This window comes from Aspergillus fischeri, genomic scaffold (assembly GCF_000149645.3).
Source record: "Aspergillus fischeri NRRL 181 1099437636262 genomic scaffold, whole genome shotgun sequence".
Classification (NCBI taxonomy): Eukaryota; Fungi; Ascomycota; class Eurotiomycetes; order Eurotiales; family Aspergillaceae; genus Aspergillus; species Aspergillus fischeri.
The window spans coordinates 969,782-993,904 of record NW_001509764.1 but is presented as its reverse complement, the minus strand read 5'-3'; the positions used below and the strand labels follow the sequence as shown (position 1 = coordinate 993,904).

The window sequence follows — 24,123 nt, the reverse complement described above, 5'->3', positions numbered from 1 at the left end:
CAGTCATTCTGCGATAGGTATTTGAAAGATATCGTCATTGTTCAAAGGATGAACTCCGTCGCTCAACACCATGGCTTCCCTCCTGCGCCTCCTGACGGCTTGTTCTGCTGCGGTTCCCCCCCGAAGCCTTCTCCCTGAAAGGCGCCTCGACCCGGCTGTATCTTCGCCATCAATCATCCATACATCGCTATCTTCTTCATCATCATCATGGTCGTTCTCCTCCATCATGCTGCCCATTAGACCATATTTTCTTAATTGTTTTGTACCATCGGGGTGAGATGATAGCGTGCTGAATATTTCACTCATGATCGTGTCATCAGACCACCAAGTCTTCATAAGTATCACCACGTCTTGCCTCCGCGACGGCTTTGTCAAAGCACACGGGAATGGGTATTTAGAAAGCCAACGACTGACCACACCAGCTTCCAGCGCAGCAGGAATATTTTCTCGCAGGATCAGATTGAGAATACTGAGTGCTTTTTTCTCGCCCAACGGTCTCGTTTTTGGCAGGATAGGCGAATCGGTGGTAGAGGTTTCTTCAACGTGCTCCTCAAGGAAATTGCACAAACAATCGACGAGGGCATTGTAGGTAGAGAGGTCTTTCAGGCGAGAACAGACAGCGGTTCGTGAAACTACACGTTGACACTCAGTTAGTATGCGAGCAGTCCAAAGAATGTATCAATGGAGAACGTACGCGCTCTATTAGATAGCAGGAAGTATAGCGCAGTTAGCGCTCTACCTCGTCGCTCTTTATTTTTGCTTGCCAGGTCTTTTAGAAGCAAATCTCGCGTCGAGCCTTTCGTAGATCGTTCCGCAATGATGCGTAGTGCCCTAGACGGATCATTAGCCGATGTCAACGCTTCATAAAGGAAAGCCGGAGCAGCGTACGCAGCACGAAGGTCGTAACTTGTGCTATCGGACAGCTTCAAGAGTGTATCTAGTTTGAGAGCTGCGATGGAAGTCAGTCCCTGAAAATGCCTTTTGTGAAATCGTTCAACATACCATCCTCTGTGCCCTCACTGATTATCTTGTCTTCCTTTTCGACATGCTTGATCTCCGTCAAATCACTCACGCGGCGGAGATCCGCAGCAATTCCGCGGACGGCAAAGAAGAGGGACACGCCTGATTAATTAGCTTTCTAAACAAGAATCGCAAAAGCTGTATAGGTAGAACATACCCAGACATAACCACAGAAGCCTATCACTCAAATGAGAAGCCATCTTGCTATGGCAATGCAGGTTCCCAAAGGACATCTGCATGTGAGGAGAAAGCGGAGTAGTTCGATCATCTCGAAAGCGGTGCGGCAGAATTTCCCCCGACGAAAGCGGTGAGCCTACTTTTTTTGCGGGCAATCATTGAAAAATGCATCGTCCAAAAAATTTCGGTGGAGCAGCTGGACGCCTTTACTTCAACACCAACACATCACCATGCCGCCTTCGCAGTTGAAACAGTTGAAGGCGTCGCTTCGCGAGAGTGGTGTCTTAGCGCCGCAGCAGTCCAAGAAGCAAAAGCGCCAGAATGCGAAGGCTGGCGTCAGCGCTCAGAATCTTGTGCAGCGGAATGCCGCTCTGCAAGCAATTCGAGATCGATTTAATCCGTTCGAGATCAAAGTGACGTCCCGGAACAAGTTCGATGTGACTACTAGAGATGGGGGCCCTAAGCCGGCCGCTGGTCTGTCAAGGCCCGGAGTGACGAAGTCACTTGGAGAAGAAAAGGTGGGTTGGATGTCGTTCAAAATGCAGAATGCCCGGCAACTAAATTTTTTTTTTCTATATGACAGAGACGCCAAACGCTTCTTCGGGAAATGGAGAGGAAGAACAAGATTGGTGGTATCGTTGATCGCCGTTTCGGTGAAGACGATCCGACCATGACACCCGAGGAGAGAGCCGCCGCACGGTTTGCCAGAGAAAGTCAGAAGAAACTGCGCAAGGAGTCGATGTTCAATCTGGAAGATGACGATGAAGACGATTTTCAACTCACGCACAAAGGCCAGACGTTAACCCTCGGCGATGACGTCCCTCAAGACGATTTTGAAGAGGATCTGCGTGGATTGGAGGAGGATCAATCAGACTCAGAAATGCCGCGGAAAAGGAAAAGAATTCTTGATGATGATGAAGAGCTGGAAGATTTTGTCTTTGATGATGAGGATGGAGAGGATCAGCCGGAGAGGAAAAAATCGAAACATGAAGTCATGAAGGAAGTCATCGCCAAGTCGAAGTTCTACAAGCTGGAACGGCAAAAGGCGAAAGAGGAAGACGACGATCTTCGTGAGGAGCTTGATAAAGGCCTCCCCGACCTTTTCGACATGCTGCGCGGTGTGAAGCCGCCACCGAAACCGGAACCTGCAAAGGACGACCTGGAGTCGATGAACCCAGACCGTGCAGCGTTGCTGAAAGGGACTGCGGATGATGACCCCAATAAAGAATATGATCAGCGGTTGAAACAATTGACGTTCGACAAGCGTTCTCAGCCAACAGACCGTACCAAGACGGCTGTAGAGAAGGCCGAAGAGGAAGCGCAACGACTCAAGGCCCTTGAGGAAGAGCGTCTTAGAAGAATGCGTGGTGAACAGGAGAGCGACGAAGAGGAGGATGATGAAGAAGGAGAAAGCGAAACGGGAGGCGAGGACTCTGACGATGAGTCCATTCCAGACGATGCGGAGGCATTTGGTCTGAAGCAGCCTTCTCCTCAGACAAATGAAGGTCCCGAGATGGGAGTCGAAGACGAGGACGACTTTATCATTGACGACGATCTTGTTGAGACGAGGTCAAATGTGAGTCTCTCGTTCGACGAAAGCGACGGCGAAGAGGGATCGTCTGAAGAAGAATCGGAGGAGGAAGACGAGGAAGAAGATGAGCTTATCAATGGGCTTACACTCCCTACCAGCAAATCTGGGGATTCCACAGCAGCAGCCGATGGTGCCCAAAAGACAAGTGAAGGGTTGGCCTACACCTACCCATGTCCCGAGGATCATGAATCTTTCCTTGAAGTCATCAAGGATGTTCCCATGAATGACCTGCCTACTGTCATCCAGCGTATTCGAGCCCTGCACCACCCGCGTCTGCATGCCGACAACAAGACGAAGTTAGGGCGCTTCGCTGCTGTCCTTGTCCGTCATGTTGCTTATATGGCTGAGCAACCCGAACATCCTCCTTTCAACGTTCTCGAGGCCATCCTACGTCACATTCACTCTCTGGCCAAGTCCCACCCGGAAAGCGTATGCATGGCGTACAGAAGGTATCTCCGTGAGATTGCGACAGACCGTCCTCTCAGCCTGCGCGCTGGAGACCTTGTCATTTTAACAGGCATTGCAACCACCTTTCCAACTTCGGATCACTTCCACGCAATTGCTACGCCTGCCCATTTATGTCTCGCTCGGTATCTGGGTCAAGGAGCTATCGATTCGCTCGGAGACTACACCACAGGTGCCTACGCCGCCAGCCTCTGTCTCCAGTACCAGACCATTTCGAAGCGGTACATGCCCGAGTTCATCAACTACGTGCTCAATGCCCTCTGCAATCTCTGTCCGACAGAACCAACCAGCAGCCTTGGGTTCTTCCCGGCAAGGGGATCTCACGGATCGATGCGACTGATCCCCTCTAAACAGCTTAACCCTCGAAAGCTCCGATTCTGGGATATCGCCACCGCGCAGTCCGATCAGAGGGCCCAGGACGAGCTTAAACTTTCTCTTATCCACACCTTTGTCACCCTTCTCAATTCCGCGTCCGACCTGTGGGCTGGCAAGTCGGCATTCTTCGAGATCTTCGAGCAGGTGCAGCGAGTGCTCCGCCACGTGAGCAAATCCGCAAAAGGGAAGCTCTCGTCCGTCGTCCAGGACAACCTGCAATCGACACTGGACAAACTTGACACACATCTTTCCCGCGCGCGTGCCACCCGCCGGCCGTTGCTGCTGCACAACCACCGCCCGCTGGCGATCAAGACCGCCATCCCCAAGTTCGAGGAGACCTTCAACCCGGACAAGCACTACGACCCCAACCGCGAGCGGGCGGAACTCAACCGCCTCAAGGCGGAGTTCAAGCGCGAGCGCAAGGGTGCCATGCGCGAGCTGCGCAAGGATGCCAACTTCATTGCGCGCGAGAAGCTGCGCGAGAAGAAGGAGCGCGACGCCGAGTACGAGAAGAAGTACAAGCGGCTCGTGGCGGAGATCCAGAACGAGGAGGGCCGAGAGGCGAATGCGTACGAGAGGGAGAAGAGGAAGCGCCAGGGGAAGTGGTAGTTCCTTTCACTCCTCTCATGACATCTTTGATACTCAGGCCGTCTGTGGCTACGGGATTCTTGGTTTTTCTGGCATCATTATTGTCAAAGGCGTACCAGGCTTCAAGGCTTTATTGTATATACACTTGTCGAACGTCACAAAAGAAATTTCTCCCTTTTCACCATCATCCTACCTTGAAACAGAGGTCTCAAATTAGTGTACCCCATCTAGGTCTACTGGCCCAGCGTCGTCCCAATGCTGGTCAGATATCCACACCTCTGCCTCTGATCGATCGGGACACTTTCCATTTTCGTTTCGTTCGTCTTGATGAAAATACGGCTGTATCCTCCCCCGTCACCCCAAGTCTTCCATTCGGGGCTGCCCGGATAGCGATGAGTATTCGGATTGAACGTCTTAATGAAACTCGTCCAGTAACCCTGCATGACCGGGACGATCGGAGCGTTTGTGGTAGTATAAGAGGGAGGTGCACCCCCGTTTGTGTACTCGGGGCCCCAAATGGCGTTGACCTCGACTGTATGGGATACACCAGTACCCGAAGCTTGAGCGGCTTCATCTTCCACGGCGTAGTGATAGTTCCAACTCTTGACCCCAGCATTCTCGTAGACGGTTGACATGTCGATGCCAGGGCAGATGTACCGCATCTCTCCGTAAGCGTTGCTTGCAGGTCTCCACCAAACACTAGCATCTGGGAAAGACTGAGTCTGGTTTTCCTGTAGATACAGCTCATTAATCTTGGCTAGGTGATGAAGCTCAATTTTCGGGAATTGGTTTTGAAGGAACTTGTCGGCTTCCGAGACGCTAGCAACATCTTTCGGGACGAAGAGGGTACCTTCGTTCGTGTCGTCGCCGAAGATGACTGGCACCCTGATGAACTTGCCCTGATGGAAAAGGCGATATGTATAGTCGGGCACGAGGTCTTCGTCGATAGTCGGCCCGTACATGTACAGCGGCGCCTCTTGCGCTCCAGGGAACGGCGTGTTGAAGTTCTGGCGCTGAAGGCTTGCTGTATCAAGATTGCGCAGACACGCGAGTGTGTCGTTTTCGCTCGCACAGCCGGTGCGGATGACCAGGTTGTTGTAAGCAAACTGGCTCTCAGTCAAAGTAAGCATAGCGGCAAAGCTTTGTGACTCTGCAGCTGCAGCGTGGAATAGGCCATCATTTCTCCCCCCATGGGCTGAGAGCAACAGGGTGATGGAAGCAGCCCCTGCGCTATCACCGCCGAGGACAACATGATTGGGGTTGCCACCAAACTTTGACGAAGAGTTAACCACCGAAGCTGAGAAACAGATAGAGCAGGAGACGCCTCACCTTGCTGATATGTTTCTGGACCCATTTGAGAGCCTTGATCTGATCTTTGAGGCCGTTATTCAAACTTCCGCTATTCTGGACCTCCGTGGCAGCCAAGAACCCATATGGTCCAACTCGGTAGTTGAAGGTAACCACGATGATTTCCGAGCCAGACGCTTCGATCAACCCAGTTCCATTGTAATTGGCATTCGAATTGGAGTTGAACCCACCACCTTGTATCCAGAAGAACACAGGGAGATTGGACGCATTCCTTGGAGCATACACATCGATGAACAGGCAATCTTCGGATTTACTAGAGCCCACAGGGTATTCCCCAGTTGGGATACAGATGGGGCCGTGCTAAGCCCCAGATCGCTCGTCAGCATGGGAAGCTTACGACATCTAGGTTTTGACTGAATATCTACCTTGTCTGCTTCTTGAACACCTTTTGTTGGCAGCGGATCCTGTGGGGCAACAAATCGCAACTGTCCGACAGGAGGGGCAGCATAACGCATGCCCAGCCACTGTACAATGCCGTTGGAGAGCTCATGGCCTTGATATTGTGTGTAGCCAAGGTCTACAACAGCCTTCCGGGCGGATGCAGCAGGAAGTAGCAGCAGAACGAAGGCGTAAAGATTGTTCAGGTGCATTTTTCTGGTGGCACGCCCGATCGGCATGAAAAAGACAGTAGACAATGGCTCGAAAGGATACTCCAAGAGTAGGTGATCAAACACTATTTAAGTGATACCCTACACCGAGGATAACTGTCACAGGCCCGAGACTCCGGGCTCAGGTTCTGGGACCTTCTCCGGCACGAGTCCAACAGACGATCTGGAACCAACATCTTTCCAAGTGATGTCAGCGATTGTCGAAATTAGGGAGTAATCTCAAGTTGGTAAGCTAAGCCACATGATAGCCATTATCGGCGTTATAGCCGAAGTACAACACGGCAGGGAGTAAATATCCCGCTAGGAAGAGAAGCGGATCAGCATGTTAACCTATCATCTCTTCGGATATTCCGTCCTCGAGAGCTGACAAGAAGTTACGGCGAACAAAAGTGGATTCCGTTTTCCAATTGTTGGAACATGCTTGGCTGTTATCTGATGCTGATCGAATGTCAGCACTGAGTGCTGGAGGAAGTGAGATATGCAATTGTTGATACTGCGAGGCTGTCTCTCCTGTGCTGACGTCCTAACAATCATCTGATTTGAGTTTTCCATCCAAAGAAGGTTTGAGAAGGACGATTAAGACTTCCTGTATCACCTCATCAACTCTTTTCAAGTGCGGGAAGTGACTCAAGTGTGTCCTGCAGAAGTGTGAGAGGGGATGAAACAGTAGAGGAGGTTATCACGCGGGAAACTGTGGAGAGAGAGAGAAATTGCTTCATTTTGGTCGGCATTTTTCTTCCCCGCAATCAAGGAACCCCAGTCTCAGCAATTGGCAAATTAATCTCAGACCATCATTTGCAACTAATTCCTTGGCATACAAATCCCCATCTAGCATTCGATCCCATCCGGTCATCACTTAAATTAAATTCCGGCTGCTCCTCGGCTCTACTTCTGGTCTCCGGCAGTCGGCAGGGCGCGCAATCATCACAATGCCCCCGGCGAACGGAGGAGAGGAAGAGGAGGATGACTACATGTCAATGGTGATCGAGGAGCCACAGCAAAAGGAAACATTTGCCCAGAAAAAGCTCCGCAAGCAGCGAGAGGTCCGTTTCTTCTGGCTTTCCACTCGATAACAACTAACAACGCTCGGCCCCAAAGCTAACTTCCCACGCGTCCTAGGCAGAAGCTCGCGCCAAAGTCCCCTCGAAAGCCGAACTTGCCGCCCAAGAAGCTGCCCGTCGAGATGCAGCCCTGTCCAAAAGCACGCTGGACCCTTCCAACAAGGGGTTCCAGATGATGGCCAAACTCGGCTTCAAACCCGGTCAGACTCTAGGAAAGCCGCAGACACCACCCGGAGATAGTAAGCCCTCGGACGGAGATAGCCCACCCTTGCATGACGATAAAGAGGAACGGATACGATCCGAGCCGCTGAATCTAGTGTTCAAAGAGGGCCGCGGAGGCATCGGTTTGGACAGCGAGAAGAAGCGCAAATTCCGGGAGGAGGCGGAAGAAGCTGTGAAGAAGGTTAAGCAAGAAGAAGGAGATTACAGGGACCGCGTTCGGCAGGAGCGTGAAACGCGACGGACAGAAGCCCAAGTGCACGCCGCGCAAAAGGTAGCGGAGCGATTAGATGCCGAGGCTGAGGGTGAGACTGCGGATGGGGTCGTGGAAACTGCAGAGGCGGGCCAGACGGGGAAGGAGGATAAATCCCCGGATAGGGAGCAGTCCCGCGATGAGGGCTCAGTGGAAGATTCGACCGGTGAATCGCGCGCCGCACGCGCCAAGGTGAGGGTCAAGCCCACGTCCCAGATCAATGTCTTGTACAGAGGCTTGGTGCGCGAGCGTGAGGAGCAGGAGCGAGCTCTACAAATGCGCCACGCTCTTCAGACATCACTCCCGTCGTCATTCTTCCCCAGCCCCCGGTTACCGGGGTATGACGATCCTACGCTGGAGCCTGACGACAAAGAAGCACTCGCCTCCGGGAAAGATACGTCTACAATACTGGAACAAGAACTGGAGGAGGAAGACCCAGAACTTGATGAGTTCAACGCGCTGGGTCCGAGCGAACGGCTGGCCCGGTTAGTTGTATATCTGCGTGAACGACATCGATACTGTTTTTGGTGCAAGTATCGCTACGAAACGGATGAGATGGAGGGGTGTCCTGGTCTCACTGAAGAAGATCATGATTGACACGTGTTCATATAATGGTGACTCTCCAGAGAGGCCAGAATTTAGATTCTCAGAGATCTAAGCAACTTAAACAATTGTACAGCATACCCTTGAGGAATATCATAGCGAAGAACAGAGACCATCATCCACTCTAGCTCGGACCAAAAAGGTATATAAACAGACTCAAAACTCCCGTCATAACACATCCAGAGTACAGCATCACATTAGGCAGGTCATTGACCAAAAGAAGCATTGAATATATATATCTTTCCGAAACTGTCAATCATACCGCTGTCAACGATTGTAGTGCGAGTCATCAACCAACCCGTCGCGTTAAGAATTTACAGGCATCGTCTCCATCAATCGAGCCAGCGAGCGATTCGGCACCTTCTGCAAGCTCTGATAGCAGTCCGCGCAGATGCGCAAGCAACAGAAGACACACCTGTAGCGCATCTCCCGGTCGAATTTCTGGCAGGCCATGCACGGCAGCGAGTGCCAGACATTGTTGGCTGGCATCATGCTCCGATGCTCCTGGAAACAAGCATAATGCAGTCGGTTCAGTGGCACCGTGACCGGTTCGATCTCAGGAGGGGTGAACGGGCCATTATTCTCGTCACTTGACACAGAGTCGAGGCGTCCACTGGCACCGTCCAGTTCCGGTTCGTGCTCGGGCTCGGGCTCGGGATCCGGGATGAAGTCTTCTAATGGGTCGCCTGCATCGGGCGGTACTGAGTTTTCGCTGGAAGGGGTCTGTTGAGTCGGGATATGGACTGGTGGTTCATCGCGGGCTCTGGCAGGAGGCGCATAGTTGTGGTTCCGCGTAGCTGACGGTTCGTTTCTGAATGCTGGGTGGATATCCTCCGGCCCTAGGGATGCCGATGTGGGAGGAAAAGCCGGCAGTGGATTCGGAGGCAGTTCCTTGTCATTCTGTGGTCGTGCAGGTCGAATGGGGGCAGAGTCGGTTCGCACGGGGTAATGAGGAGGAGTAACGGGAGCTGGAGGCGCAGGAGCAGCAGCCGAAGGAGCAGTAGAAACAGGAGCGGGAGCTGGAGCTGGCTCGTGGTCGATGGCTTTCTTAGATTTGAAGGCGGAAAGCGACGGAACTCGCAGTCCACGAGGCCGATTCTCCTTCTGCAGAATGGCCATGGCTGTATGAGATTGACGCTTTGCTTCCACCCAGAAATATTAAAATTGATATATTTTCGATACTGAAGACGTCTGTGGATGATTTGAAGCAATTGAGCAGGAAAAAAAAAAAGGAAAAAAAAAAGGAAAAAAAGTTCTTTCGGTCAATGCAACCAGACCGATCCTGGAGGGAACAGACACTTCAGCCGTGCAGAGGCTGTGGAGAGGTTAGTTTTCTCTTAAGATACCAGAAAGAAGCAAAAAGGCGCCAATAAACAAGAGTACGAAGTATCATTCGTGATCATCTGAGTTGGACTACGTAGGTTCCTGGTATTTTGCAATCATTCTTATGGTCCAACCAAGCAGGATTCCGTCGTGGGAAATCCGGGTATCTCGTCAGAGAACCATGGACTGGACGTATCCACTCTTAGGGTCTTTAGTTAGTGGTAGGGAATAGTCCTATAACCAGGGCCAGTTGTGACACGCCGGACGGAGATTAGAATGAGCTGAAATCTAAAAGTGCTCCAATTCTGAAAGTCCATTGGTGTGCTCAGCCTGCCGTTTTCGTTATCTATCGATTAGTTTCGGAGTGGAAGAGACGGAAACAAAAGACACTCGGCCGCTTTCAGAGCAAATGAAGATCCAAGGTAGTCGTTTCCTTTTAGGTACAGGCATCAAAGGTGATAGATCATATCTTTTTGATCCTCCCTACGGAGTGACGGCCTGCTTCTCTGGCAGGATTCAATAGGTAGCTGACTAGTTCATGATTATGCAGCGCTATGGAGGTATCCTTCAAGGCAACCGAATAAATCAGGCAGATCAGAAGGCCGGCTTTACAAGAAGATGAACTGCCGAGATCCTGCGTATGATTAAGAATGAGACAAAATCCCTCTTCACATATTTGATGTACTCCTCATAATCAGACTAACAATGACTTCCATCAGGTTGTAGATAGACAGACGTAAAACTATCAAACGTCAATCTCTATTTCATGTTTTAGGTCCAAGGGGAGCTGTGGGGGCTGTGGATCTCACTGAGGATAATAAATAACAGGGCACTAACAGTAGCAGGAGGAATGCAGGTACCCTTCCATGTACTTATCCTTCTATCCACATCACTGTGATTGATTCTAATGTCAGGCGGTGATCTAATAATCCATAAGAACAAGAATGCTTCTGAAATCACCACTTGTGTCTTTCTTTGATTATGCAGAGCATGCAATCCATACACCCTCTAATACCTACATTAACAGCATTGAGTGAAACGCCATCTGAAACAATCGATCCATGAAACGATCAAGCCTCCCGAATCTACCGAAATTAATTAGGACTCAAGTACTTACAGTACGCTTGTTGGCAAAAGTTTCTATGATTAATCTGAGAGACTGAGCCTCATTCTAACCCGGAGCTATAGCAAACAGTTCCCAGCCTAATAAAGAGCTGTCCTCCGCCCTCCGTATAGGAGATCTGTCAAATTATAGAATCTGATAGGATTTTTAACGATCGTGCTTTCATGGTCTATCCAAAGACAGTAAAATATCTGAATTTGCCCTGTCGGAAGGAAGGACTCGTTCCAAACCACATTGAAGCTCATTTAGCCCTTGGGACCCGTCAAAAACAAAAAACAGCCACGGCCATAAAAACTAGATGCAGTCTCGCTGCCCATCTGCGCTAGTACAGGAATACAATCACATAAAAGGGAAAAGACAGATCTACTGCACTGTATATGTATATAAAAGAGGTCAGCCCGCCGAGAGAATATAATGAAATACGGAGAGAGGGATGAGGTAAAGAAGACAAAGAGTCAAGAGAGCAAGTTGGCGATTGTCTCCAACCATAAATGCGTTCTGGCATAGCTCGCAACTAGCCGGGCCTCTCATCGCCATATATGAGACAATGCCGTGGGAGGCTGGAATGTCCTCGCATGAACCTTTCCAGCACTTCCTCAAGTTGTTGCCTCGGTATTTCGCGTGGCGCTGGTAATCTCCACCGACTGAGTCTCGAGTTCCTTGGGCATCAAGCAGTCCCGCTCCTCTGCGACGGTTCCCACAGCTATCGGGTCAGCAGGCGCAGTGGATTGGCCAAGCATCTCATCGGCCACAGGCGCAGCGCTGGAAGCTGACCCCTCGGCGCTCGGTTTTGATGATGTATCTTCCACATGCTCTGCAGTTTCATCGCCTTTGTCTTCATCTCCGATAACAGCCGCTAAGCTGCGGAAGTTGAACAGCGGCTCGGTGGACGAAGCATTGCCATCGTAAGCCCCACTGTGATCTTCTCCCGTTGACTCAACAAGTGATGAGAATGATGAGGATGCACTGGACACCTGACGCAGATGCGATGGCTTTGGCGGCTCGCGTGCCGAGGGCTGAGCCATCAAAGACTGCGCGCTGGATCCGTGTTCCACCACGTTTGGGTGCGGGTTGATGGTCATAGAATCAGAGGCGATTTCGGTACTTGACTGCGAGGAAGCAGCAGTAGCAGATGGCGATGCGCGATCCACTTCCTTACCCTTGCTTGGAGATGCATCCTCGCCAGTTATCGAGGAGGAGCTGCTCGTGACCCTTCCAAGTCGGGCATCTGAAGGAACGTCCAAAGCGGAGCTGCTAGCATTGTTGCTGTAGAACCCATGCTTGCGCGCAGCCTTCTCTGCCTTTTTGCTTTCCTTCTCTCGCCGCTTTGCTTCTTTCCTGGCCTCTTTCTCGGCCTTTTTGCGCCTCTCTTCCTCGCTAGCCAAGCTCAGTCTGATCGCTTCCATCATCATCATCTCTTCGAGATCATCAATACGGTTCCGTCTCGAGCTGTTACGAGGCGGTGCTAGATTCCCTGCGCCTTCTTCTGCGGAGTCTGTTTCATGTCCGGGTGTACGTCTGTCGGTCAGAAATGCAAGGGCCTGTAGAGCTGGGGAGCCTGAGCGGCTCGAGGCACTCGGAGTCTCCGATTGACCAGTTCTCCGCATAACGCCTCTGCGTCCAAGACCGAAATTTCTGCTTTCATTTCCCGATGCGGTAGAATTCATTAAGTATGCAGCGGTATGCAGAGCCGTGGCCGCGGCGGATCTTCGCGCAGCATGAGCCCGGGCATTCGCTAGTTTTTGAGCCCAGTCAGGACGAACTCTGTCTGTCGTGATGACCGTAGGGTCGTTGGCAGACAGCGAGGTAGCGCGCCGACGGCCCGTCCCTGGAGGCGCATTGGCCGAAGCTAAAGACGACGTCGAGGACACTGGAGAAGCAAAGTTGGGGCGAAGTGTAGGATCTGTTGCGTAAACGAGCCCTCTGCGGAACGGTGGAGGAGTGTATGTAACTCCAAATTCGGGTTGTACACAAAATGGACATGCAGCAGGCTCAGATACTAGCTGGCAGTCTTGATTGTCCTGACGGTCGCCCTCCGCGGCGGTGGCATTGGGTTCCGCTTCTCCGTGTTCCGGCGGATGTGGATCTGGCCGCTTAATTTGAACGAAGCATTCCGAACAGATAGGCTGGTCGCAACATCTCGTGCGGTTAAGGTAAGGGGGATAGTATAAGAAGCATATCGGACATTCGGTCGCATCTTTATAAAGATAGGCTTCTATTGGCTGCCCATTGACAAATGGGTCTTCAGGCAGATGTATCTCCTTAGGCGTCGAATCGATCTGAGAACCAAGCTTGGATGTGGTGAGTGAAGCCAAGGTTTTCGCCCGGCTTCGAAACAACGGTGAGGTTGAAGTACCGGAAGCTATGGGAGAGACGGGCGTTGGCAGAGAATGCGCTGGGGTTGATGATTGCGAGGCTTCGGAGCCGTAGGATTGCGACCTTGACGTAATTGGCACCATCAAGTGTTGAATGCTGGACTCCTTCCCATCTTCAGTCAATTTCGGCGGGTTCTTATACTCCAGCTCCGGGGGAATTTCATCTGGTGGCGGTATTGGCAGGCCACGCGCTGCTGCCATCAATTGATGCTCAGTCCACGACTCCGAGAAATCATTCAGTCCTCTCCAGAACGGCGCGAGTCTCCGCTCAATCTGAGCCCCGAGATCAGTTTAGGTCAGGAATGGGCTGCAGGGGGTTATAGTTACCATCAGTTGCCGAGTCACCACTTTATTGAAATCCTCAGCACCCACGTAAACGCCTTGCGTAACCAAATAACCGCCATCGACATGCTCTTCCCTCATGCTACGCTCTCGTTCTTTGACCCGAGCTGCCCGCTCCTTTTCTAGCCGACGAGCTTCTCGCTCCTGCTTTGTCTCTCTCCGATGCTCAAGAGTGGCCACATCTCTCTCGGAGCTCCCACCGATTCCAAGGATAGAAAGATCTGGTCTACTACCTCGAGACCTGGAACTTTCCGCATGATGCCGGTCGCTGTACGGCGATCTCCCGTGACTGCTAGAGGAGCCCCATTGATGACTTCGGCGGTTGGAAGAACTGAGAGGAGGGCGGAATTCTTTAGTTTGCGAGTTACCCATCCTTGCCCTAAACGAGAGGGTGGGTTGTAATACAGAACGAGCTAGTCAGGATGGTTCGGGATGAACTGCGACCAACTCGTACTTGAAAGGCGGTTTGACTTCGACGACGCCACGCCAATTATAGGCGAACAGGAAATTTATCAAATGTATCGATGAGTAGTCCTAGCAAGATGAAGCACGGAAGAAGGGAGGTTTCAGTTCTTAGAGCGGGGATGCAAATGATGTGGTGATAATGAACCCAATGTGGCCATGTGAGCGACAGATGTGGCTACTCAGTGCGGCGATGAGATCAGAATGCGGGCTTTGAGTTAGCCGCGGGAATATGGAATACGCCGGATCAGGGAAAGAAGTCGGAGATCTCTTGGAAACTGAGAAAAATATCGAAAACAAAAATAAGAGAAATACTCGATGAGACTGATAGCGTGAGCTTTCAAAGAGCAGGAAGGTGACTGAGAAACAGACAAGATTCGGAGAGGGCGGATGGGGCTCCCAAGATAGTTGAAGTTACTAAGGTGAGATCGATGACTTTTGAGTTCAATAATGGCAAGGTAATAGCCCATACATACATGAAAACCTTACCAACAATACTAGTGCAAAGGCGCATTCGGCCTGTAAATTTGGTAATATGACAGGTAACATGCAGTCATCGATCATTTCCATTCCATCAAAAGAGGCTGTGGCTACTCCGTACACCGGCTAGACCCCTTGTAAACGCCCTTATTCCGTAGATCGGTGACAGTGGGGTTGCGATAAATAATGTGGACACATGTACTCCGTAGTCCGTACCTCTATACGGAAGTACTCCGTGCTGCCCATGGATAGCACTTTTGGATACGGAGCAGGAAGCAAGGTACAAAGGTTTAATACTGCAGTTCAGTCTGTTGAAGCTAGCGAAGTATGTACTAGTCTCTCCAATTTTCTCTCTTGCTCTACGATAATGAGCTTCGAATCCGATGACATGCATTCTTGTGTACTGAGTATCACCTCTTCAAGTACTACCGCGCATCTACCTGGCCTTGGCAGGACATATCATATGTGGCTAATGAACTGTGGCTTGATCCGCCACACCTGCGCCTGGATCTGGCGGTCGAAAATCCCAATGCCAAGAACATTATTTCTTGTCTGCTCAGCTACTTTGCGGCTTGCATTTGCATTCAATGCCTTAGGAGAGCCAGTTCACTGTTATTGATTTTGTCTCTATCGTGTTGATTCCAGAGACCCTCGCTTGCATAATCCAATCTGATGCAGCTCTCTTAAATTCCCAGTATCTCTTCCAACTCATCGGTCACTGCAAAGATACACAGTATTTTCTCGGTACAGCAAATGACTACCACAGCATCAGAGACCACGCGCCTACACATCACTCCTTTCACTCCGGATCTCTTGCCCTCTGTACTACCATCTTCGGTCCGAGCGTCCGCAACAGATATCTCTTTTCATAGCATTCCAACATTTCCCGAGAACAATTACGGCTACGTGACGCTGCCGGCAATGGAAGCGGATAAGATCAAAAAGAAACTGAATGGTTCAATCCTGAAAGGAAGAAAGTTTAGAGTCGAGACTGCGCGGTCACCGAAACGACAAGAAGTGGATGTCGAAGCTGACACTGTTACGTCCACCACAAAGACTACATCCGACAAAGTATCCAAAAAGCGCAAGGCCAATGACAACGTTCTCGATGGATACGAGCTTCCGTCCGGCCGTCAAGTGAAAAGAGGGTGGACAGAGTCGACCAATGTCAAGAAAGAGAGACGTAAGGATGAAAAGATGAAGAAGGGAAAAGATGACAAAAAGGCGAAGACCCAAGCAAAATCGAAGTATACTGAGAAGTCAGAATGCCTCTTCCGAACCAAGATACCCAAGAACCGATCTGCGTCTCCCGATGAGAAGCAGGAAAAGCAGGCCAAGAAGAAAAAGAAATCTCCACAGGAATCCGTTGTCCATGAGTTCGCCACAACCATCACCCATCCGAGCTTCTTACGGTCGGAAGGAGATGGAGCAGCACCTACATCTGCGTTTGAGGAAGGCAAAGGTTGGATAGATTTTGCAGGAAACCTCAAAGAGACGGTTAGTGACCGTTTGAGAAAAGACCAATATCGCCCGGGGCAAGTCGCCGGGGCTAAGGAGAAGCGAAAGCCGGCGAAAGCTCATCCGACGGCGCAGGAAACGCACTTTGAGAAAACAAAGGATGACGGAATTAACTCGGCAGATGAGTCAGAGGATTGGACATCTTCTAGTGGGACGACGTCATCTGATGACAGCAGCACAGACTCAGAAATCGAAGACAGCATGTCGTCTGCATCTTCTGAATCAAGCGCCTCTTTCAACCAAGATGAACAGCAACAATCACATACATCGCCGGTGAAGGGAAACGTGTCTTCGCCTCGGAAGACTGACCAGCCTGAGCTATTACCTGGTAGTGCTACGCCCTCTGTGCAAACGACTCATGGAACAGATTCCAAGGATGTGCACCCCTTAGAAGCCCTTTTCAAGCGGCCTGCTGTCGAATCTTCAGATAGCAAACCCGCGCCAGAAACAAACACCCAATTCAGCTTCTTCGGACAGGATGACATCGAATCTGAAGAAGAGGAAGAACAGAATAAGGAGCCGCAGACACCCTTCACAAAAAAGGATCTACTAAGTCGGGGATTACGAAGTGCTGCTCCAACACCAGACACAGCCTTGATCAACCGAAAATTCGATTGGAACAACGATGATTCTGATGCCATGGAAGTGACTGAGGAATACGCAGACACTCCCATTGCTAGGTCTGAAACTAAGGCAGGGTTGAAAGAGGATTCCGAATTTACCAAATGGTTTTGGGAGAATCGGGGAGATAATAACCGTGCCTGGAAGAAGCGCCGGCGCGATGCTGCCAAGGAACAAAGACAACGGGAGAACCGCAGAAAGGGAATGAAGGGGAAATCCTGATCAGATGGTTCAAAGGTTCTGTCGATGTCAGATCATATATTGTTGCGTATAGAATAATAGAGACCTCTACCCCTTCTGAGAGATCCCAAACCAAATAAAGTAGCTTGCACATGTACGGCAAGTCACATGACTTCAAGACTCCGGGGAAAGCTACCTTATCATCGCAGTGTCGCTGTGTTCATCGTATCGTGCAGTATAAATGATACATCAAAAATGAGTACTGCACAGAAATACCGCTGCTGAACTCATATTACATTCATCTTTCTTCCTAAAGTTATATCTACGTCATGTCACTCCGGAGTAGCAGTCTCTATCTTCTTTTCACGGTTCTAGCACTTCTGTCCTGTACATCCTTCACATTAGCTTCCAGTGAGTTCGACCGTCCCATCGCTATCTGACACTCGAGACTGTCGACTGACAATCCCTATTTGATGACTAGCACCAGCATCATTTTGCAAATGCACGTGCTTTACAAATAGCACGATTATACCCTTGGACTCTCCGAATCCCGAATCGACACCACCTCTTAATTCCTTTGCCCTTCGCGATGACAATGCTACGTCTCACGAGAAAAGAGTCAACAAATATCGCGCTCTGAGCTGCAATGATTGCAATCGCAAGTTCTGCCTGGATTATAATCTACCGATGTGTAAAGGCGCAAAGGAAGATGATGTCTTCACAACCTGTTTCCGTATGGCATAGCCTCCACTGCCTGGTCGAAGTAATCTTGACACAGGCTATATAATACACTGGAGCTATATCGGCTGACGTTGTGGCAATCAGAGCGAGATTCTAGGAAGGACGAGGCTATAGTCTTCATCTTCATCATCGCCACCAGCGGTCTCCTGACCTGGGCAGCTTGCAAGCCATGGGTAGAAAAGTGGCTTGAGGTATGGGGTGGTCAGAGACGAGCCTCTTCAGAACAGCGGGCTAACTCGATGTTCAGGCAGCGCGAGAAAGACGATCGTATATTCCAGTTTCTGAGAACGCTGAACGTTAGCAATCAATACCAGGATGATTGTCGGTTGATCGATACATCAGTTCTACCTCTTTATTATTTGGCTTGGTTTCGCGATACCCCCCTATGAAAAATTCATTTCTGCTGCGCTGTTTCCGGCAACCTCTCACACAACTTGCTCATAGCGCTTAAATTACAGAGGCTTAGGGTTGCTCATGTGCTTACTGACGGAATATAAGACCTACAAGACCTATTATTTATTTGGATCCGCTGACAAATAAGAACAACCCATTAGTTGTACAAGTTGATGATCATTACACATTAGCCTCCAGACGCAGACGAAAGTGTTTCAGCTCGCAGCAGGTTGATTGGCTTAAAAGCTCACCCCTTAAGGCCAAATCGACTAGTACATTAACACCTACCTTAATGCGGCGACGGCCTCAGAAATCTGAGTGCTCCGCCAACCATGTGTAAGCTCCCCGTTACAAGTACTTGCATTCCATCTTCACGGCCTCTCATTGTTCTGGCAAGCCTCACTGCTTCCTCGATGGTTGGTGCACTTGTAACCGTAGCCAGGGGATCAAGTTCCTTCCACACCGAGCAGTACAAAGCGCATAAGTCATGGATTCGAGCCTCAGAGACTTCGGTGACTCGGTCTGACCACACAATGTTAGCTCATCAGTCATGATTTGCAAAAGCTCCGACTGTTCTACGTACCGATAGAGTCATCCTCTTTCTCTTGATACGTAGTGAAAATGACATGGTCAGGTTTCACTTTGTTTTTGAAGAGTGCATGCGCGAGAGATCGTACGAGCATCACCCCATCTCTCGCTTCTGATAAATGACTGAAAATAAGGGAGCGGCACCTTTGTATCTTAGCTGACAGCCATTTGAAACTGAATTAGTCGACTTACTTTTGGTCGTTACTGGCGTTCCTAGCAAACCATTCTGCAGCTTCTTCTAGACTCAGAACGTTGTGTGCCCCATCCACAAACCATTGTACCTGCCCTTCATCTATAATCTCGAATCTGCCAGCCAACGAAAAACTTTCAACACCATGATAGATGTCCTCGTCACTAATTGTATGGCCAGGCGCCTTAGCATGAACGAATGCTCTACTGAGCTCAAGTGCCAAGGAACAGTTCAATCGTTGCACTGGGACGCTGAGGACTCTACCATCAGTGGGAAGGCACTCATTAGTTGAGACGAACGTCAAAGTAGTGCCTTTATCAAGAGCACGCTTGCGCATAACCTCCGCGGGGCCGGGTTTCTGGTTTACAGAGAAAGCAGGTGCACCAGGTTTAAATATTCCCGCTTTATGCCAAGCGATTGTCTCGATAGTAGGTCCAAGCTGTGCAACATGATCCATTCCAAGGGATGTGATTCCGGTCGCAACGGGACTCTGGATCACGTTTGTAGCATCGTACTCTCCGCCATGGTGGACCTCGAAAATTGCCGCCTGTACTCCTTCTCTGATGAAAGTGTGGAAAGCCAACAGGGCCAGAAACTGGAGGTATCGAGGCTGCCTAGCAACTCCGGAATCCTGCTCTATATCCTCAGGCATAATGCGATCCCACACTTCAAAGAAGTATTTGGTAAACAATTCCTCGGGGACTGGATGGTCGTCGAGTTGTATTCTTTCACGAATGCATTGCAGATGTGGACCGGTGTAGAGCCCAATGCGCTTGGGAAATCCTGTCCTCATACCATGTGCACGAAGGATGGCGCGTGTAAAAGCGCAGGTGCTACCTTTCCCCTTCGTGCCGCTGACATGAATTATATTCAAGCTGTTGACCGCATTATCCTAGAACAAGTCAGATCGCTGGTGTATGGCATGCTCATGAATCACTCGTACCGAGTGTCCTAAGAGCTGCAGCCATTCCTTCATCCCAACGACGCTGGGTAGACCTTTCAGAGAATTCCCTTTCGTTGTCGTTGTACCTTGGACTGTGGAAACCGAAGTTGTCAGACTCGTTGGTCGGGCTTTACGCCTTCGAGCTTCGAGGAGTTTGAGAGCATTCTTCCCCTTGTTAGTTTTGGTATTACAGCTCTGTAGAAGGAAATACCTCGTAAGTGCGCTTCATTATGCCTTCTGTGATGGTTTAATTCCGATGCGACAATTCCACCACCACTTTTGAGGTTGCCCTCCGATTTTCTTCCTGGGTCTGTCAGGGTGTCTTAGCTGGCATGTGTGCACACTACATTAAGTCCATTACCTCGCAACAGCTAAGGTACCTAGTACGAGACGCAGCCGGCCTATCTGACAAACAGTTGCCGGGGGTTGCGCAAAAGCTTTGATCTCATTTTTCTAGCGGTTGCTACTGAAAGAAGGTTTCGGTTATCGACTATAAATTAGCGCCTAAAATAAACCTCCGTACGTGCCATCAAAAAGAAATCACCGAATCATATCTGTGCCCTCACAGAGACGAATGCGTGGCTTTGGTAATATAGTCATGCCAGTGGGAATTGAAAAGGGGAATCCAACATGCCCGAGCCTCCGATGCCATGTTTGTTCTCGCCTCTTGCAGAATATGCTTGCTATCCGTCTCACACCCCGTCATTAAAAGTATATGAGCGACGGAACAACGCACAAGACCAGCATTGAAACTCTTGTCCTGGCCCAGGGGCCCGAAGGCCGATAAAACGTTTCTCCAGCGCGAAATCGCTTGCTCCCACTCTGACTGCTTATGAGAAATCCTCGCCAGTGAAATCCAGAGACGGAAAATGTTGAATTGAGCATTATAGTCCGGTTCACCAGAAGAGCAAAATGCGCGATGAAGCTCAAGCAGAAGCTCCTCCGCCTGCGCAAACATGTTTCGTTCGAGGTAGGTCTCCGCAAGCGACATTCTTAGCCGTCGGCCCGTGGCAATGTCATGAGTGCCCTTCGCTCTCTCATTGGGGTCAACTCCTGAATCAAGAGCTTTTCTGCCTCAAGTGGCTGGCCCTATTCGCAACGTAGGTCGGCGACTTCCGAAAGGAGGCCTCGATACCAGCCAATTCCCTCAAAGAATTCGTCCAGAAGACAGCCTTGAATGACACCGTCGAGTTGAGCCAGGGCTTCATGGAAGAGGCCCTGGAGCCGAAGGATCTTACCCAGAGTTTATGTCTCGGGCTCTTGAAGTTATTTTTGCAAGAGAGGAAGAAGCAATGTCTAGTGGTGACCACTCTGTCAACTCCGCTTTCGCTTCGACGAGCTTCCCTTCGCGAATTAGGTTCTCCGCGAATGAAATGACAAGCTCGCCACGTTGGGCGTTATATCTCCTGCTCAATTCCAACTCTTTTTCTTTAGGCGTAGCCGTGTCGTGCAAGAATTTATACAGGGCGCTCTCCAACTCTCTTAATTTTCCCAACATTCTCATTACCGAGCTCTCCTAAATGCTAACCAGGCGTTAAGGAAACAATCATTGTCACCTTCGAGGAGCTTTTTGGTACAGTTGATTGCTTCGACCTTCCATTTTACATTCGAAAACCATGAAGCGGCGAGAAGAGTCAATGCGTGTTCGTGCCAAAAGGAGGCAGGGTCTCCGTGCTCAAGACACATTGCATCATATTCAGAGAGGACTCAACTTAGATGGGGTAGCAACGTCTTTCCAACCTCTTCATTCCTCTGCCAGACATTAGGGACTGATTTTCAAAAGAAAAATGAAGGAACTTACAGCGGCTCAAGGGAACAAGTCCTCGGAAACGCATGACAACCGAGTAAAAGAGCTTGCCATCGCCACTTTCTCACATCAACCAGTAATAACCGTTTTATAGCACGGTACTGGACCAGCAGATGAAGGGAAAAGCTTCTAAGCCCTTCGGATTCTTTGTTACAGGAAATCAGTGAGAAGGAAAGTAGCTTCTCCACAGCCATGTCAAACTCAAAATCTCCTTGGATGACCTGGACCAAATATTTCTCTACCCCTTCCATTTCCGCAGTTACCTCAATCATTTCACCATCCTCACTCCATCTTCTTTGGGGAGTAGTGCCTCGATGCAGGAGCATTTTCCGGAATCAAAGACTGTTCCAGAAAAGAGAACAGAAGAAGCAAAGAGGCAGCGCCCGGGGACTCCCGCTCCCTTGCTTAAAATTGATTTCCCAGGTCATTAGACTGCCTTTTCAGAGTCTCCAAGATGGGAAGCGAAGCCAAGCAAATCATCTCACCGAGTATTGTACAGCCTACAATATTGCTGAAAGCTTCAATGCCTTGAGCGAACAAATGCCCCAGCTTGTACCAAGGCGAGAGGGAGAGACCCGAGAAGTCCTGTAACGGTCCTTGCGTCTTCAATATCACCTTCGGTAGGGTGTTGGATCCCCGACTTTTCGAGTAGTAGTTGCACTGCATCGCCTTCCCTCAGGGGACCCAAAATATGGCCGTTCTCGGCTATGCTGCCAATTACCCCCTGGTCACGACTGGTGATGATAATGCGACCCCAGTGCACGGCCGGGTAAAACTTATGAAGTGGTACTGTGTCCAGATCATCAGCGTTATCGAACCCCAGAAGCCATTTACTGTTTTCAGGCCGAGATAGCCAGCTTTTAACTGCTCTAATCATGTCCTTAGAGTCTCCAAGTCGAAGAAGGTCATGTAAGCGGTCAAAGTCTGCCGAAAGCAAGGCCATTGATGTTGCGTTTACAATGGCAATCCCTGACTTGTACTCTGCCCAATTTTGGACGGCATAGTGCAAAGCTGTCTGCGTTTTCCCCGTCCCTCCTGCGCAAGATTAGCAGGAGTGTACTTGGCCTGGCAGTTTAAAGTCAAGCAATCCGTCGAGCTTGTGACGGTAGTGGGATGATCGGGTACTTAGTGAATGCAAGTCACCGTATACCACCAATACAATCGCCTGAGGAGCCGCCAAATCCATCAAACAGCTAATTATGTCCGACCATTATGTGTCAATACAGAAATCTCGACCTCTGGCATCCAATCACCTTATGATTCTAATGTAAAACACCGCAAATGGTACAAGGAAGAGAGATGCGCTAGAATCACTATGCTATGGCAGGAATATGGACGTGTGAGACTAGATGGGATTTAGATAATTGGCAGCCCTTCTCTGTAGCCCTGCTTATCATTTCTGAATGGATTTGACAGAATGTTTGTCTGGGGCAGGCCCGGTAGAGTTCCCAAAGTACAATTTACTAGCTTTATAAGCTTTCCCATCCTCGGCCCCTCAACTGGTACATACTTAATTTCAACTCTCTCACATCCTTTGCTCTGTAGGTAGGGACTCACTACCACTGAAAACAGCGTATGGCTTCCGCAAAACCTCCATCTGAAAGCCTCCAAGCCATCCCAACTACAGTTACAGTTTCGCAACACAGACACCAAAATGTGGCCAAGGAAGGACACGAGGGCGTGGACGCCTGGCTGCAGGCGTTAGGTGCCTTTCTCATTTACACAGCAACATGGTGAGTCGGTGCATAAGTCTCCTATTGTGTTCAACCTGTGGTGCTCATCGTTTCTTGATTGTACGGGTCTGTTAAGTGCCTATGGCTTGTACGAAAGCTTCTATGAAACAACCCTGTTGTCTTCCACGCCCTCGACCACAATTTCTTGGGTCGGCACGCTACAGGGTGTCATTCTCATCTGTAAGTCACCAAACTTCTAAGAGGCAAAAGACACTACCAGTTCGAAGTGAAGAAGATTCGCGCGACTAACTGGGGACCTTGATTTACAGTGGGGGGCGTCATAATGGGACCGATCTTCGATCGTGGATATATCCGGGAGCTCTTAATCATAGGTACAATAACCACAGTATTGGGCGTCATGATGCTGAGCTTAGCCCGCGAGTACTACCAGATTCTCCTGGCACAGGGTGTTTATATCAGTATGGGAAGTGCAATCCTATATATGCCCAGCATCAGTCTCGTTGCGTTGAGGTTTCAACAACGTCGCCCATTGGCCATATTCATAGCCACCACCAGCACCGCATTTGGTTTATCCTCCATGCCTTTCCCCCTTCCTTCCATCAATATCCTCACTAACTAGGCCCACACGCAGGTGGGATAATGTACCCCATCATATTCTCTTGACTCCAGCCCAAGCTCAGCCTCCCATGGGCAACTCGAGTTCTCGGCTTCGTGACACTAGGTGAATTAACTATAGCAATGGCAATCATGTTACCCAACACCAAGAGCAAGGCTCCCAATAATATCCGCTCCCTTCTAGATCCCACCGCATTCCGCGACCCAGCGTTTATGGCCTTCTGCGTAGCTCTATTCCTCATATAGATTGCCTACTGGGTCCCCTTCTTTCTACTGCCCACCTTTGCCTAATTCGAAGCCAGCGCAAGCTCAAATCTAGCCTTCTATATCCTAGTCATCTGTAATGCATCAACCATTCCTGGTCGGTACCTGGCGGTGCCACTTTCAAACCGATTGGGGC

The 24,123-nt window shown here is 50.0% G+C and overlaps 10 protein-coding genes across 10 annotated transcripts, besides 1 other annotated feature; 4 read left to right on the top strand and 6 right to left on the bottom strand.

Annotated features, from left to right (window-relative positions):
- Positions 1–3: 3 nt before the first annotated feature.
- On the bottom strand, positions 4–1,253 carry NFIA_096960 (uncharacterized protein; the record flags this gene model as incomplete). The annotated part of the gene is made up of 5 exons (XM_001261970.1): positions 4–632; positions 695–831; positions 889–949; positions 1,003–1,122; positions 1,178–1,253. The coding sequence occupies 5 exons, from the start codon at positions 1,251–1,253 to the stop codon at positions 4–6; spliced, it is 1,023 nt and encodes a 340-aa protein (XP_001261971.1).
- A 174-nt stretch (positions 1,254–1,427) lies between these two features.
- Positions 1,428–4,237, top strand: NFIA_096950 (snoRNA-binding rRNA-processing protein NOP14; the record flags this gene model as incomplete). The annotated part of the gene is made up of 2 exons (XM_001261969.1): positions 1,428–1,715; positions 1,781–4,237. 2 exons carry the CDS (start codon positions 1,428–1,430, stop codon positions 4,235–4,237), a joined length of 2,745 nt encoding a protein of 914 aa, XP_001261970.1.
- Positions 4,238–4,449: 212 nt separating this feature from the next.
- NFIA_096940 (putative triacylglycerol lipase) lies at positions 4,450–6,201 on the bottom strand (the record flags this gene model as incomplete). The annotated part of the gene is made up of 3 exons (XM_001261968.1): positions 4,450–5,487; positions 5,546–5,884; positions 5,950–6,201. The coding sequence occupies 3 exons, from the start codon at positions 6,199–6,201 to the stop codon at positions 4,450–4,452; spliced, it is 1,629 nt and encodes a 542-aa protein (XP_001261969.1).
- A 920-nt stretch (positions 6,202–7,121) lies between these two features.
- NFIA_096930 (putative G-patch domain protein) lies at positions 7,122–8,322 on the top strand (the record flags this gene model as incomplete). The annotated part of the gene is made up of 2 exons (XM_001261967.1): positions 7,122–7,235; positions 7,312–8,322. 2 exons carry the CDS (start codon positions 7,122–7,124, stop codon positions 8,320–8,322), a joined length of 1,125 nt encoding a protein of 374 aa, XP_001261968.1.
- A 312-nt stretch (positions 8,323–8,634) lies between these two features.
- Positions 8,635–9,447, bottom strand: NFIA_096920 (uncharacterized protein; the record flags this gene model as incomplete). The annotated part of the gene is made up of 1 exon (XM_001261966.1): positions 8,635–9,447. The coding sequence occupies one exon, from the start codon at positions 9,445–9,447 to the stop codon at positions 8,635–8,637; it is 813 nt and encodes a 270-aa protein (XP_001261967.1).
- A 101-nt stretch (positions 9,448–9,548) lies between these two features.
- Positions 9,549–9,580: a microsatellite.
- Positions 9,581–11,370: 1,790 nt separating this feature from the next.
- sip5 (Sip5p) lies at positions 11,371–13,863 on the bottom strand (the record flags this gene model as incomplete). Its single annotated transcript, XM_001261965.1, has 2 exons — positions 11,371–13,422; positions 13,477–13,863. 2 exons carry the CDS (start codon positions 13,861–13,863, stop codon positions 11,371–11,373), a joined length of 2,439 nt encoding a protein of 812 aa, XP_001261966.1.
- A 1,323-nt stretch (positions 13,864–15,186) lies between these two features.
- On the top strand, positions 15,187–16,794 carry NFIA_096900 (uncharacterized protein; the record flags this gene model as incomplete). The annotated part of the gene is made up of 1 exon (XM_001261964.1): positions 15,187–16,794. The coding sequence occupies one exon, from the start codon at positions 15,187–15,189 to the stop codon at positions 16,792–16,794; it is 1,608 nt and encodes a 535-aa protein (XP_001261965.1).
- A 1,463-nt stretch (positions 16,795–18,257) lies between these two features.
- NFIA_096890 (putative folylpolyglutamate synthetase) lies at positions 18,258–19,640 on the bottom strand (the record flags this gene model as incomplete). The annotated part of the gene is made up of 4 exons (XM_001261963.1): positions 18,258–18,288; positions 18,466–18,618; positions 18,667–19,556; positions 19,608–19,640. 4 exons carry the CDS (start codon positions 19,638–19,640, stop codon positions 18,258–18,260), a joined length of 1,107 nt encoding a protein of 368 aa, XP_001261964.1.
- Positions 19,641–21,696: 2,056 nt separating this feature from the next.
- NFIA_096880 (uncharacterized protein) lies at positions 21,697–22,357 on the bottom strand (the record flags this gene model as incomplete). The annotated part of the gene is made up of 2 exons (XM_001261962.1): positions 21,697–21,818; positions 22,030–22,357. 2 exons carry the CDS (start codon positions 22,355–22,357, stop codon positions 21,697–21,699), a joined length of 450 nt encoding a protein of 149 aa, XP_001261963.1.
- A 632-nt stretch (positions 22,358–22,989) lies between these two features.
- Positions 22,990–23,969, top strand: NFIA_096870 (uncharacterized protein; the record flags this gene model as incomplete). Its single annotated transcript, XM_001261961.1, has 4 exons — positions 22,990–23,147; positions 23,224–23,327; positions 23,417–23,674; positions 23,809–23,969. The coding sequence occupies 4 exons, from the start codon at positions 22,990–22,992 to the stop codon at positions 23,967–23,969; spliced, it is 681 nt and encodes a 226-aa protein (XP_001261962.1).
- Between the last annotated feature and the right edge of the window lie 154 nt (positions 23,970–24,123).